This window comes from Carassius carassius, chromosome 33 (assembly GCF_963082965.1).
Source record: "Carassius carassius chromosome 33, fCarCar2.1, whole genome shotgun sequence".
Lineage (NCBI taxonomy): Eukaryota > Metazoa > Chordata > Actinopteri > Cypriniformes > Cyprinidae > Carassius > Carassius carassius.
The window spans coordinates 19724383-19738070 of NC_081787.1; the positions used below are offsets into that span (position 1 = coordinate 19724383).

At 35.8% G+C, this 13688-nt stretch overlaps 1 protein-coding gene across 1 annotated transcript in view; it reads left to right on the forward strand.

Moving 5' to 3' along the window:
* The window catches only part of LOC132113928 (GPI ethanolamine phosphate transferase 2-like), a 103163-nt gene that overhangs the window by 43655 nt on the left and 45820 nt on the right, over nucleotides 1-13688 (forward strand). Inside the window, exon 8 of the mRNA XM_059521985.1 lies at nucleotides 11149-11433. Within this exon, the coding sequence (XP_059377968.1) occupies nucleotides 11149-11433 (285 nt within the window). The remainder of the gene's footprint in view (nucleotides 1-11148; nucleotides 11434-13688) is intronic.

Consider the following 13688-nt stretch of genomic DNA (forward strand, 5'->3'; position numbering starts at 1 on the left):
TGTTTCCTCCCTAAAGCTATGAAAAATATTCAATAAATCTGACTGATGCTTATAAAGATGTTTTAGTAACACTTTACAGTAAGGTCCCATTAGCTAACAGTAGTTAATCCCTTAACTAAAATGCACTAATAATGAGCAATTCATTTGTTACAGTATTTATTCATCTTTGTTAACATGACTGTTTCCTTGTTTCCTTGTTGTCTCTTGACGGGCAATTCCACATAAATTAAGCGTCTCCCCAGAGTCAAACCAACAACAAATACACATCTGAAAAAAAAATTTTTCAGATGACTTTTCTGCAGTTTCGTTGTGTAAATGGGGCGGCTGTTATTCAGAATGATAAAACCAAATTCATTCAGTCAACCACCGAATACCTGCAATTAAAAGCAAAATGAAATGTGGTTTACAAAGTAATGTGAAGTCAGTGTTTCCCACAGAATTAGATTCTATTTGCGGTGGTGTGGTGTTTGGGGACTGGGGACCGGTGACCGGGGGGGGTTAAGTAAAATATATCATATATATATATATATATATATATATATATATATCATAAATATAGCATATATTTTTAGTGACAAGTACACATTTCCATTGCCAACACTTAGTGTCAGATACCTTAAAGGGATAATTTGGTTATATTTGGAGATATTTGGAAGAATGACAGAATCAAACAGATCTCGGTCCCCATTGACTTCCATAGTAGGAAAAATATATACTATGGTAGTCAGTGGGGACCGAGATCTGTTTGGTTACAAACATTCTTCCAAATATCTTCCTTTGTGTTCAGCAGAACAAAGAAACTCATTCAGGTTTGGAACAACTTGAGGGTGAGTAAACGATGATAGAATTTTCATTTTTGGGTGAACTATCCCTTTAAAGACATTGCTATTGCTACACACACACACACACACACACACTCAAACTCAAACACAGGCTCACACACTCAAACATTCAAAAAGACTCACACACACACACACACAGACTCAGACACACACAGGCTCACACACACACCAAACTGGACCTGGAGGTGGACACACACAGACTCTGACACACACACACACACACACACACTCAAACTCACAAACTTACTGACACACTCAAACACAGGCTCACACACTCAAACATTCAAAAAGGCTCACACACACACTCACACACAGACTCAGACACACACAGGCTCACACACACACCAAACTGGACCTGGAGGTGGACACACACAGACTCTGACACACACACACACACACACACACACACTCAAACTCACAAACTTACTGACACACTCAAACACAGGCTCACACACTCAAACATTCAAAAAGGCTCACACACACACTCACACACAGACTCAGACACACACAGGCTCACACACACACCAAACTGGACCTGGAGGTGGACACGCACAGACTCTGACACACACACACACACACACACACACAAACCTGGAGATTGAGGTGGACAAAAACCAACACACACCAACCTGAACCAGGAGATAATAATAATATAATGTCTAGTCTGGTGGCTGTGGTATATATAAACCTACCAACATCCGTTGCCATGATTTTTGGAAGGACTGATCGCGAAAGGAAAAGAATGACGTTTTAGTCGCAAAACATCGGTTAATGGAAATGCCGTCATTTCGCAATAGTTGTTTATCGATATTTGCGCGAATCTGTAATGGAAACGCGACAGAGTTATGTTGAGCAACAGTGTTTATTACTAACCATTCAACTCTGGATTGATTCTGGAATCTTCGCTGGGGGAATAAGCATTCTCGAGGTCGGACATCCGGGACTTTTACTCCCATAATGCACTGCGCGCGCATAGCAACCGCGGCGAAGGGGAAAACAAACAAGCGCTCGCCATTAAGCAACACGAAGCGGAAGACAAATGAGCGCAGATATGTCGAGAAAACTGCCGAGAATCATGCCTAAAAAATTAGCAATGATTCGGCAAATCAAAGAATAACAAAATAATACCACTGCAGAGATGGCCACTCAATTGTCTGTTGCTATCTTATGACATTGCTATGCATAATGGTCGGCAGCTCTACACTGATAAGCAACAATGCACTAGTTGTGTGGGGAATAAGATACGTTTCTGCAGTTAGTCTATTTTTGCTTTTTTGAAAAAACCGTGTCCCTCACTGACACTGTACAAGCTGTGCCACTGACAGACTGAGCTCATTACAGCCATTGTGTAACACAGTGCTTTTGAATAAACATTTTTTTTTCTAAATGAACAGTTAATGTAATCGATGCTTGATGGGTATTTAAACATGACTGCAAGTGTAGGACACATGGTATGTACACATGGTGTTCACACCAGGGGATTTGATGAGGTAATTGTATATGTCTGGATACTCGAGCCTGGGCCATGCCTTTGGGTTGTTCTCCCAGGACTCAGCTGGATGTCGATAGGGACAAGATTGTAACGTTAAACCTACAAGCGACAGCTTTCTCTGTGGTACCTGGTCAATGCAGGCGCAAGTATACTTTCTATATATTGATAAGACATTCTGTAATAGAAGAAAGAAGATCTGTATTTGTATAGCTGCTAGCGCCTTTCACATACATGTAACGTTAGCTAACGTTAGTCACAAAGCGCTTTACATGAGTGTTTTATTACATTCACTTCACTTCTCACCACCGACATACATTCGCATACACAGATATCATTCATCATTAATACAAAGTAGTCCGTTAGTATCCATAACTGACATAATCCACAACAAAACTTCTGTGAATAGATACCTTTTTGATTTTCCTCGGGCTTTGCCTTGATTGCCTTCGGTTTGTTTTACCCTTCAAACACGGCGGCGGCTTGTTGCTATGCAGGTCACATGATTTGTGACGTAACGCCGACCAAGAGAATTAAGCACCGGTGATCCGTCCTGGAGGTGGCGCAAGATGGCGACCTGATCAGTCGTGTAGATTCGAGCTCTGAGGCGTTTTTTAAGGAGTTGCATCTTCTGGTCGAATTTGTAAAGCTAATTACAAGACATGGACTGAAATCTATCTTTAAAGTTAGAAAGCATTGAATTTACTTCAAAAATTCCTTCAGATTGTGAAGCAGGCTATATTGAATAACCACACTGCAACCGCGTGGCACGTGCACATTTTCCAAAATGCCAAAGAACAAGGACAGAAAGCTACTTTCTTCGCTTTTCGAGACATCATCTGGAGCTGATTCAACCCCAACCCCAATACTCCAACAGGTAGTCCTCTCTCAAAAAAAGTATGTCAGGAAGAAGACCCTAAAGTCTCTAATGCCGATATACTTCGTGCTGTCAATGCTCTAAATGATCGCTTTTCATCGGTGGAACATCAGATTGCCCAGAACTCGGTCACTATAGTCAATCTTTCAAAGACGACTGACTTTGTGGCTGAGGAGATGAAATCTTTATCCGCAAGGGTCAAAGCTAACGAAAGCAAGGTATCGCAGATTGAGCAGGTGGTTCGAAATGTTCAAGGCAAGTGCGATCAAGCCGAGATATACAGTAGGAGATGGAATTTGAGGCTAAATAACCTGAGAGAAACAGACGGAGAAAATATAAGAATCAAAGTGCTTGAAATCCTTAAAGCTCTGACTCCGGACGAAGTAGATGATATCCGTTTTTGTGTCGACACAATCCATAGGATTGGACGTCTTGGTTCTGGAAGTAATCGCCCTAGGCCTGTCATCATCCAGTTTGCGCTTAGGTCCTACAGAGAGAAAGTCTGGAAAGCTGCACGGGATCATCCTGCACTCAAGGAAAGAGGGGTTCGTCTGGCAGAGGACCTGACATTTGAAGAAAGACAACGGAGGAAACTGCTATGGCCAAGGGTAAAGGTGGCGAGAGAAGAGGGGAAGAGGGCCTACTTTCGTGGAGCAGATGCCTTTATTGATGGAGAAAAACTGTCTGTTGATGACTATCAAGATGAGTATTAACTGATAAGAAGGCATGGACTATGTGGTGAAGACAATCTGAGCGGAAACCATTCAGTCTGCAGAACATTTTGCGTTCGTCCAGGTGATGCGACTCCAGAGTTTGGAGTGGATCAATACCGACTGGTTTGTGAATTTCGTTGCTTCAGGGTTCTATTATAACATTGTTCTGACATCCAATTAAGATTATTTTATGTCTGATTTTGTTTTTAGTTGCTTAAAGATTGTTTCTCTTAATGTAAGGGGTTTACGAGACAGCATTAAAAGGAAGTCTATGTTTATTTTTGTTAGGCGTACAAATGCAAATATAATTTTCTTACAAGAGACTCATTCATGCGAATCTGATGTTAAATGGTGGCGTTCTCAGTGGGGCGATCAAATTTTTTTTTCTCATGGTTCTCATCATTCGGCAGGTGCCGCTACTCTTCTAAATAAATTTAAAGGCGACGTACTGGAATTGGTTAGCTCAAAAGAAGGTAGATGGTTACTTACAGTTGTTAAACTAGATAACTCTATATTTGTTTTAGGGAATTTCTATGGTCATAACTCTTCAGTTCAAGCAAAAAATATGTCTACGGAGGTCATTCATGCTACATCAACACTGATGGGGAAATATCAAGGTGCCTTTTTGATAATGGGTGGTGATTTTAATGATGCCCCAGATGATTCTTTAGATCGTTTCCCACCTCATATGCATTCTACTTCAAAATTTAAATTTACCACTGCATTATGTACCCATCTTTCTTTAATGGATATTTGGAGATTCTTGAATTTCAATGAAAAGTGTTACTCTTGGAGTAATTCCTCTAGGTCTTTACAGTCAAGGATTGACCTATGGTTAATCAACCCAGGATCTGTTCAATATGTTATTGAAGTTACATACTGCCATACACCTCTTTCGGATCATAAAATGATTGTTTTAACACTTTCTGGATCCGATATTAAAAATAATAGTATGCGAGGCTATTGGAAGATAAATAACAATGTGCTTAGTAATGAAGGGTTTGTAACACAGGTTCGAGAAGTAGCACATAGTATTTTTGGAAATAAACAAATGTCACATGTTAAGAAATGGGAATTATTTAAGTTTAAAGTTAGGCAGTCGGCAGTTTATTTTAGTAAGCAAGTCAAAAAGAATAATTTGAATAAGGAAAGTGCACTTATGACAGAATTAGGTTTGCTTTTGAAAAAAACGAATCTTACAGAAGATGAAAAAGTCAGATTGGAGACTATAAAAACTCAAATTGATCAGATATATATTAATACAGCAAAAGGGGCATTCATTCGTTCTAGAGCCAAGTGGTTAGAAAAGGGAGAAAAGAATACAAGCTATTTTTTTTCACTAGAAAAACGAAATTATAAAAGACAAACGATCTCCTCTCTTAAAATTAATGATGTTCTCACTTCAAACCCAAAACTGATTACAAATTATGTTGAATCGTTTTACTCTAAGCTATATGAATCTGTATTTGAAATTGATAAATGTTCAGATTTCTTTGAGTCTGTTAAGCAATTTGTCTCTCCTATCTCTACTCCATTTCGAGACCTTTGTGATGAAGAATTAAGGAAACAAGAGATGGTTACAGCTATTCGCGCAATGAAAAAAAAAAAGTCGCCAGGCACAGATGGTCTTTCAGTTGAATTTTATCTCTGCTTCTGGGATATTATCGAAAATCCGTTATTCGAAATGTATAAGGAATGTATTGAGTCGAACGAATTATCGACTTCGATGAAACAGGGATTAATAACTCTCCTTCCGAAACCCGATAAAGATCGTTTGATATTGGATAACTGGCGTCCTATAACATTATTAAACGTAGATTATAAACTATTATCTCTTGTGTATGCAGTTCGCTTGAAAAAGGGTCTAGATGAAATTATAAGTGAGTGTCAAACTGGATTTATGGCTGGCCGGCACATAAGTTGGAACATTAGACTAATTTTGGACTTGTTAGACTATTCAAATTTAATAGATTCAGAGGCTTTAATGGTTTTCTTAGACTTCCACAAAGCGTTTGATACGATTGAGCATCAGTTTATGTTTAGGGCTTTTGAGTTTTTTGGTTTTGGGGATAGATTTGTTTCTATAATTGAAATGTTTCATAAAGGTATTAATAGCTCTATTAATTTATACCCAAACACTTCTAAACGTTTCCCCATCTGTAGAGGAGTGCGCCAAGGCTGTCCTATAGCCCCTTTCTTATTCCTTATTGTAGTTGAGTTTCTCTCCATAAAAGTTTTGAATTCTCCAGATTTTCAAGGACTTACCATCTTTAACAAACAGCTTAGATTAACTCAGCTTGCAGATGATACTGTTCTTTTTTTGAAAGATAAAGAACAGTTGCCCGCAGTTCTGCAGTTGGTAAGTGCATTTTCTGATGCCTCGGGTTTACTGCTAAATATAAATAAATGTGAAATAATGTGCCTTTATGAATCAAAAGAAAACTTTTTTTGTAATATCCCAGTAAAGAATATGATCAGGTATTTAGGAATAAGTGTAACAAAAGATAAAGCGGAGAGACAAGAACTAAATTTTTCCCCCAAACTTAAAAAAACTCAAAACATCTTTAATAACTGGCTTCAAAGAGATTTGACTATTATAGGCAGAGTCTTATTAACCAAAGCAGAAGGGGTATCTAGATTTGTTTATCCAGCTTTATCTCTTTCTGTTCAAGATTCGATTTGTAAACAAATTAATGATTTATTCACAAAATTTGTTTGGAGGAATAAACATCATCATTTAAGAAAGGAGGTTCTTCAGGGTCCAAGAAATGAAGGTGGTTTTGAGCTTTTGGATTTTTTCGATTTAAATTATACATTTAAAGTAAAATGGCTCAGAAACTGTCTTCTTAAATCAGACTCAATTTGGTTTTTTATTCCATATAATATTTTTAAAAAGATTGGAGGTTTAAACTTTTTGTTATTATGTGATTATTCTGTTAGCAAACTGCCTGTGACATTATCCAACTTCTACCAACAAGCTCTTAAGGCCTGGAAGTTATGTTATGTACATAACTTTTCCCCACATAAAGCAATATTGTGGAATAACGCTTATATTACAGTAAATCGGAAATCTCTTTATTTACAGAGCTGGAAAGCTAAAGGAATTTACTTTTTATCTGATCTTTTAGATCAGTCAGCTCAGTTTCTTTCCTATGAAAATTTTATGAATAAATGGGCATTCCCTATTAAATATAGAGAATATCATTCTGTGATAAAAGCCATTCCCGCAGGTCTATTGTTGTTAATGAAAAGTCATATGCTGTCCCTTAGTATTTGTAGAATTGAACCTATACTTTATTTAAATGGGGTGGACATTCACAGTAAAAAGTGTACCAATAAATTTATTAAGAATATATTTTATAAAAATAGATCCTTTCAGCCTAGAGGAAAATTTTTCTGGAATGTTTGCTTCCCAGAGATTATCTGGAAAAAGGCTTGGTTGCTTCCTTTTCGGTTTTGTATATTTAACAAACATCGAGAAATACATTTGAAAATTATTCATAATATTTACGTTAGTAACTATGCTTTATCAAAATTTATGGATATTGATGAAAATTGCTCCTTTTGTTCTGATCAGCCAGAAAAAATTCTTCACCTTTTCTTTGAATGTTATCATTCTAAAAAATTTTGGGAGGATCTATCTTTGCATTTTCAACAAAAATCTGGTTACAATTCTAAACTAACATCCAAAGATATTATCATATATTTTGATTCAAAAATTGTTTCGGTTAATTTTATGATGAATCTTATGATTTTATTAGGTAAATTTCATATTCACAAGAGTAGAATAAATAATTCTAAACCTTGTTTGAAGGTTTTTTTGGCTGATTTTCAGTTGTATATTGAGTCTCTCAAAGGTATTGATAACAAAAAATGTAGTGATACAATTATATTTGCTGAAGAATTGAAGCTAATTGAAAAGTAAATTAATATGCTGTTTTCTTAAATTTTATAATTACTGGTCTCTAATTTTTTATTTATTATAAATAGATTGCCCCTATTGTTATCTAATTTTGTAATTTTGTTTAAGTTCTTTCTGTTTTTAATTTTACTTACTTTTGTATTCTTAATGCAATAGTGTGGATTGTATCTTTTGGATGTCATGTTATTGTTGTATGTTATGTTTTTGTTAATAAAAAAAAAAAAAAAAAAAAAAAAAAAAAAAAAAACCGGTGATCCGTCCTCTAACTAACACATGCTCATGTTTTGATTCAGATCGTGTTCGAAGAGGAGGGTCTAGTCGTGCGTGCCTCCGTTGTCAGTTTGTGAGAGGGAGGGAGCAAGCAGCGCGCAGCTCTACAATAAAATACAATTGTACCCATATTAAATAGTTTCAAAATCTAAATCAATCCGTGGCCGTCAGCGTTGATATTGTGGCGGGCCGCCACAAATTAATGAATGTATGGGAAACCCTGGAAGTATTTCAAAAAGATGTTGAACAAGAAAAATAAAATGGGCTGGATATTGTTGTGCCTTGCTTCCGGACCCATGAAATCGAAAATTGAGATTTATAAACAATACAGATTTTTTTTTATTTTTAAATGGAAGAGATCATCTAATCTAATTAGATTTTATTTATTTTTTTCAGAAATGCAAGCTTGACTATATAAAACATTATATTAAGTATATGTAATATAATATGTAAAATATATAGTCAAAGAATATTTAAATTATATAATTAAATATGTAGATTAAATAATATCATATACAAAATAGCTTTTTTTATTAGTATTTTAAATTCTTGATTAGTAGTTTCTTGATTTATTTTAGTTATTTATTTTTTGCATTGTGAACAACAACACATTCATGGCAATGCAAGCTTGATATAATATACTGTATATCTAATATATTTAATAATACAGTATATAGTATTTAAAAATATATATATATTAGATAGATGGATGGATGGATCAATCTTGCTAACAAGACTATAGTGTTGCTGACTGTGAGGATGTGAGATTACATGCTTGATGAGTTGAACAGCTGCTTCAACCAGCAAACTGGCAAAAAGGTTTACACCATAATGAAGTGCACCAATTAGTTTAGTCACTGTGTTGGACAAAAGGTCAAAATAAACGAGAAGTGTTGTTGAAAAGGTACAACAATAGCTGTTACTTCCCGAGCAGCATTAGAGTACTCCAGAGGTTGCCAAAAACAGTGGGTAATTTGCTCTGTAATTTTTACACCGGCTGTGTGAGAAATACACAGAAGTGTTCAATTTGGATGGGATTGAAATCACAAAGTGCAGCTGGGAAACAAATTGACCTGATCTAGAGAACTAGTCCTGTCCAAATAGAGCAGAAAGGTGTGGAAATGAGCATGGTGGCATCATCCGAAAACACAAGTCATTTCACAGAGTTAGCTAATAATGCCTTCTGCAAATATCAGGAGAAACAAACTTTGCAGTAGCTGACATAATCTAACAATAAAAAAAAAAAAAAAAACTTTTACAGCATTTATTCTTCTTGGCTATTTTTTTTTCTTTTTTAACAAAAACATTTTTATACTTTTGTACAGCAAGGATGCATTTAAATGGATTAAAAGTGACAACAGCAGGATGTCTGTTTCAAATCAATTTTGTTCAGTTGAACTAAAAAAGTGTGACTGTTTTTCAACTTTGATAATAATGATAAATGTTTCTTGAGCAGCAGCGATTTAGCATATTAGAATAATTTCTGGAGAATCATGTGACTAAAGCCTGGAGTATTATTTTTACAATATTATTTCACAATATTACTGTTTTGACTGTACTTTTAATCAAACAAATGCAGCCTTAGTGAACATAAGTTTTTCTTTCAAAAACGTTAATTTTACATCCTGCAACCTTTTGAACGGTAATGTATGCGAAGACATTTTTATAATTTCAAGTTTAAATAATAACATTGATATAGGTATGAACATGAACTAAAAATATATAGTATACTTATGTTAACATTAAGATTTTGCCATAACTGCTGTTCATTGTTGGTTCATAACAACTAATACCAGAAATGGGCATTATTAAAGTAAATATGGTTAATTATGCTTCCGTGTTAAACATATTACAGTTTTTCTTTTTGTGTCTCCACCAAAATATCTGATTGAGGCCATTTTTTTAATTTTTTTTAACCGGTTTTCCAGCCTCTCATTGTTCACGTATTCTATTGGCTCTAAATGCTAAATCTAGTTCCCACAAAATTTTTATCTTAGATGATCTGCAGTTTGTGTCTTTTCTCTGTTAAATATTAACGTGGCGGTTTCTGACCCTCCGATCTCAAACATCACTCAAGTGCAAATGTAACAACCCCGTCGAGACGTCAACGAAGACAGCCGTGAGCGAGAGAACCGGATGGGGACAAGAAAAGAGCGAGTGTGTTTCAAAGCCAGGGTTTGACTGTCGGTGCATTGTTGGGAGTCTGAGGCAAGGACACGTCAGCGTGTGTCTTTTTTTAAAGCCTTGCTCTCCTGCTTTTTTCAGAAATCCCTCAGAGAGCGAGAGATCTGGATTCACTTCTTAGCTGTCATTGCAATCGACAGTTCTTTGCAAAGAAAAAGCTGAACATGCATTAGCACTAGGCTTCCTGACAGTTGTGTTTCTAAAGCAGTTGACAGGTTTTCTACAGTAAATAACCTTTAAATTCCTTATAATTCTTTCTTTAGGCTTGTTTATGAAAACATTTTCTAATGTAGAGCTGCAGACAAACTCCTCATTAATTTACCATAAGCCCAGTCTATACAGTATATATATATATATATATATGTGTGTGTGTGTGTATATATATATATATATATATATATATATATATATATATATATATATATCCTATTTCCCCAACCCCCACCCTCCAAAGACAACAGCCAATCCAGTGTCTGCAAACCCAGATTGCATAATGATTGACAGGCAGAGATTATTTCTGATTGGTTTAAAACTTCCAGATTCTTCTTTTTGCTGTTCCCAGGGTCTTTTGTGGCCATATAGATATGTGTGATTTCTCAGGACACCTATTTCAGTGATATCTCACAGGGAAGTTTTATGAGCGATATTCCCTGAAAATCCCTTACAGCAGCTTTAATACCTGGTGTAAACCGCTAGCAGTCTCAAATGGCAGTTTGGATTGGCATAACCCGAGATAAATGCTAATACAAGTGGTAGACAGAGCCCTTGTGTGTGTGTGTGTGTGTAGTTGAACCGTGCTTTCTCTCTCTCTCTCTCTCTCTCTCTCTCTCTCTCTCTCTCTCTCTCTCCAGGTGCTGTTTTTTCTGATGTTGGCCATGCCAGAGGCTTTGAGCAGGGAGGCCGTTGTGGATGTCCCACTGGCGTCAGCTCTGCTCTCTTTGCCCTTTTACCTGTTGTGTCTTTTTGGCTCGGCTCTTCACGTACTGGTCTGCACCTCTACTGGGGGCACTTGCTACCTCTGCTCTCTCCCTTGGGTCCTAGTGTTCACCGTCATCCTCTTGTCCTCCGCCTTCACATGTGCTCTGGTTAGCATGGCAGCGAGGAGGATGCCGGCCAGCAACAAGACCCCTGCTAAGGTGAGTGAAAAAGTTTCTGTGCCATGAGCATCACCAAATATTTCCCCTTAGACGGTTTGCTGAAATAACCACACAATTACACTGAAATAAAGCGCAACAGTTGGGTTCTGGATGTAAAAATGCCATGCATACTCCCCATGGGGAAATTGATTTTTGACAATAACTAATAAACCTTTAAAGACAGACCTGTTGTGAGCTCTGAGGCTGAAGCTAAACATTTGTGAAATTATAATGTTTAATTGCAGAATTTATGGCGAAAACTACATTACCCATGATGCTGTACAAAAAAACCGCAACCAATCATACATTTGCATCTCCAAAAGAGCTCCATCTATTTTAGTGAAGCAAAAAGCTGCATTAGTAAGAAAAAAAGACCTTTAAACTTAACCGTCGCTTCCATCTAAAATATGAGACCATAATCCATAATAACGCTTCCTTCAGTAAAATAGTCTGTGCCCTGTTGTTCTCTAACATCAGAATCACTTGTAAAAACTGCTTGATCTATGCATATTTCTCTCCTGATTCAGACGAGATGAGTTTTTCACTGGAGAAAGCAGTATTATGGATTATGGGCTTGTATTTTAGCCAGAAGAAATGGTTTGAAGTAAAATGCTGTCAATCGATTAATCTCATATTAATCACACATCAAATTTGGCTGAGAAATGACCCACAAAAGGGATTTTAAAGCCATTATTGTGTTATATGAGAAAAGCATAAAATATAGACATTACAAAAAGTAGATTTAGAAAGTTTCTTTCTTTTCTTTTCATTTTCTGTTTTCTTATTAATTAATGTTTTCTTATTAATTAATTATTAATAATATGGATTTTTTTTTTTCAGATTTTGTAAATATGAAATTATTTTTGAATGAAATGATTTTATAAATTATAAAACAAAAATGCCAGTAGTTGGCGGGAAATGTCTTAATGAATAAGTCGTTCATTCAGTCATTCGTTCATTTGATTCGTTCAAACGGCTGATTCATTCAGAAATGAAGTAAATGACTCTCTTTATTATTGGGCCATTGGATCATTGATTCACTTGATTCATTCAGAAATGGTGTATTGCTTGGAGATGCACAACAGTTTTGCTGTGGCTTTGAAAGGTAAAATTCGAGTTGGCAAAACTGATCAAAAACAGAAAATCTGGTCTAAACTATAACAATATTAACTTCTTATTAACTGAACTGTTGTATAAAATCAATATCACATTTGCACATGTGCTACTCAGAAGAGAGCAGGCGGCTTTGCATGCTTTCAGGTAGGGTGCATTAATTGTGTTAAACATTTTAATGCATTATTTTTTTCCATAATTAATTAGATTAATGTGTAAAATCGACAGCCCTAGGTAGAATTCCTTAATGATTATCCCTGTCATCGTTACTCATCATCACTAGTGTCCAGTAAAGAAACCATGACCTAGAGAAGTGAATAAAAAGGGTCTTTTGTACTAATTAGTGACAAATCATTTGTTTACAAAATGTTGCCCCTTGTCTTCCATTGGTAGGACAAACAGAATTTGACATGTTGGACCACTCAAATAAACAAAGCAATGTTTTACCACCATGTTTACTGTCTTTACACTTTTCAGGGAAGTCAACTTGTGAATGTGTCTTGTCGTTGTCTCTGCACATTAGGCTGTGATGGGAGAAAGTTTTGAACATCAGGAGCATCACACACAACCTCTTTGTCTCTGGAGAGCCGAGCAGAGTTTCAGATTTTTCAATTTGCTCTAAACACCAAATACAAATCCTGATCGAAGTTTTATCCTTGACAGTTTATTATTTATTTATTATGAGTAGAGAAGATCTATGCTTGCTTTAGACAAATGCTTTGCCATAAACGCAGTGTCCTTTTACTTATTTAAAGGTCAAGTGTGAACAGGATCTGTTATAAAAAGAAGGCTTTGACAAGAAGTCCACTTAAAAAAATAAAATAAAAAATAAATAAAATGCTATACACTGTACCAGAGGTTTGGGATTGGTAAGATTAGATAATGTTTTTGAAATAAGTCTATTATGCTCACTAGATTTAATCAAAAATACAGTATAAACAGTAAATATTGTTACAATTTGAAACAACTGTTTTCTATTTGAAATATTTTATAATGTAGCATGTGAGGGCCCCTGGTTGGTGATTTCAACAATTTCAGCATCTTTTTTTGTGATGACTTTGCATTAATGAGAGAAACACAAGGTCTGAAAAAATATTGAAATTGTTGGATTTAAATATAATAGCAGTAGAACTATCCATAAA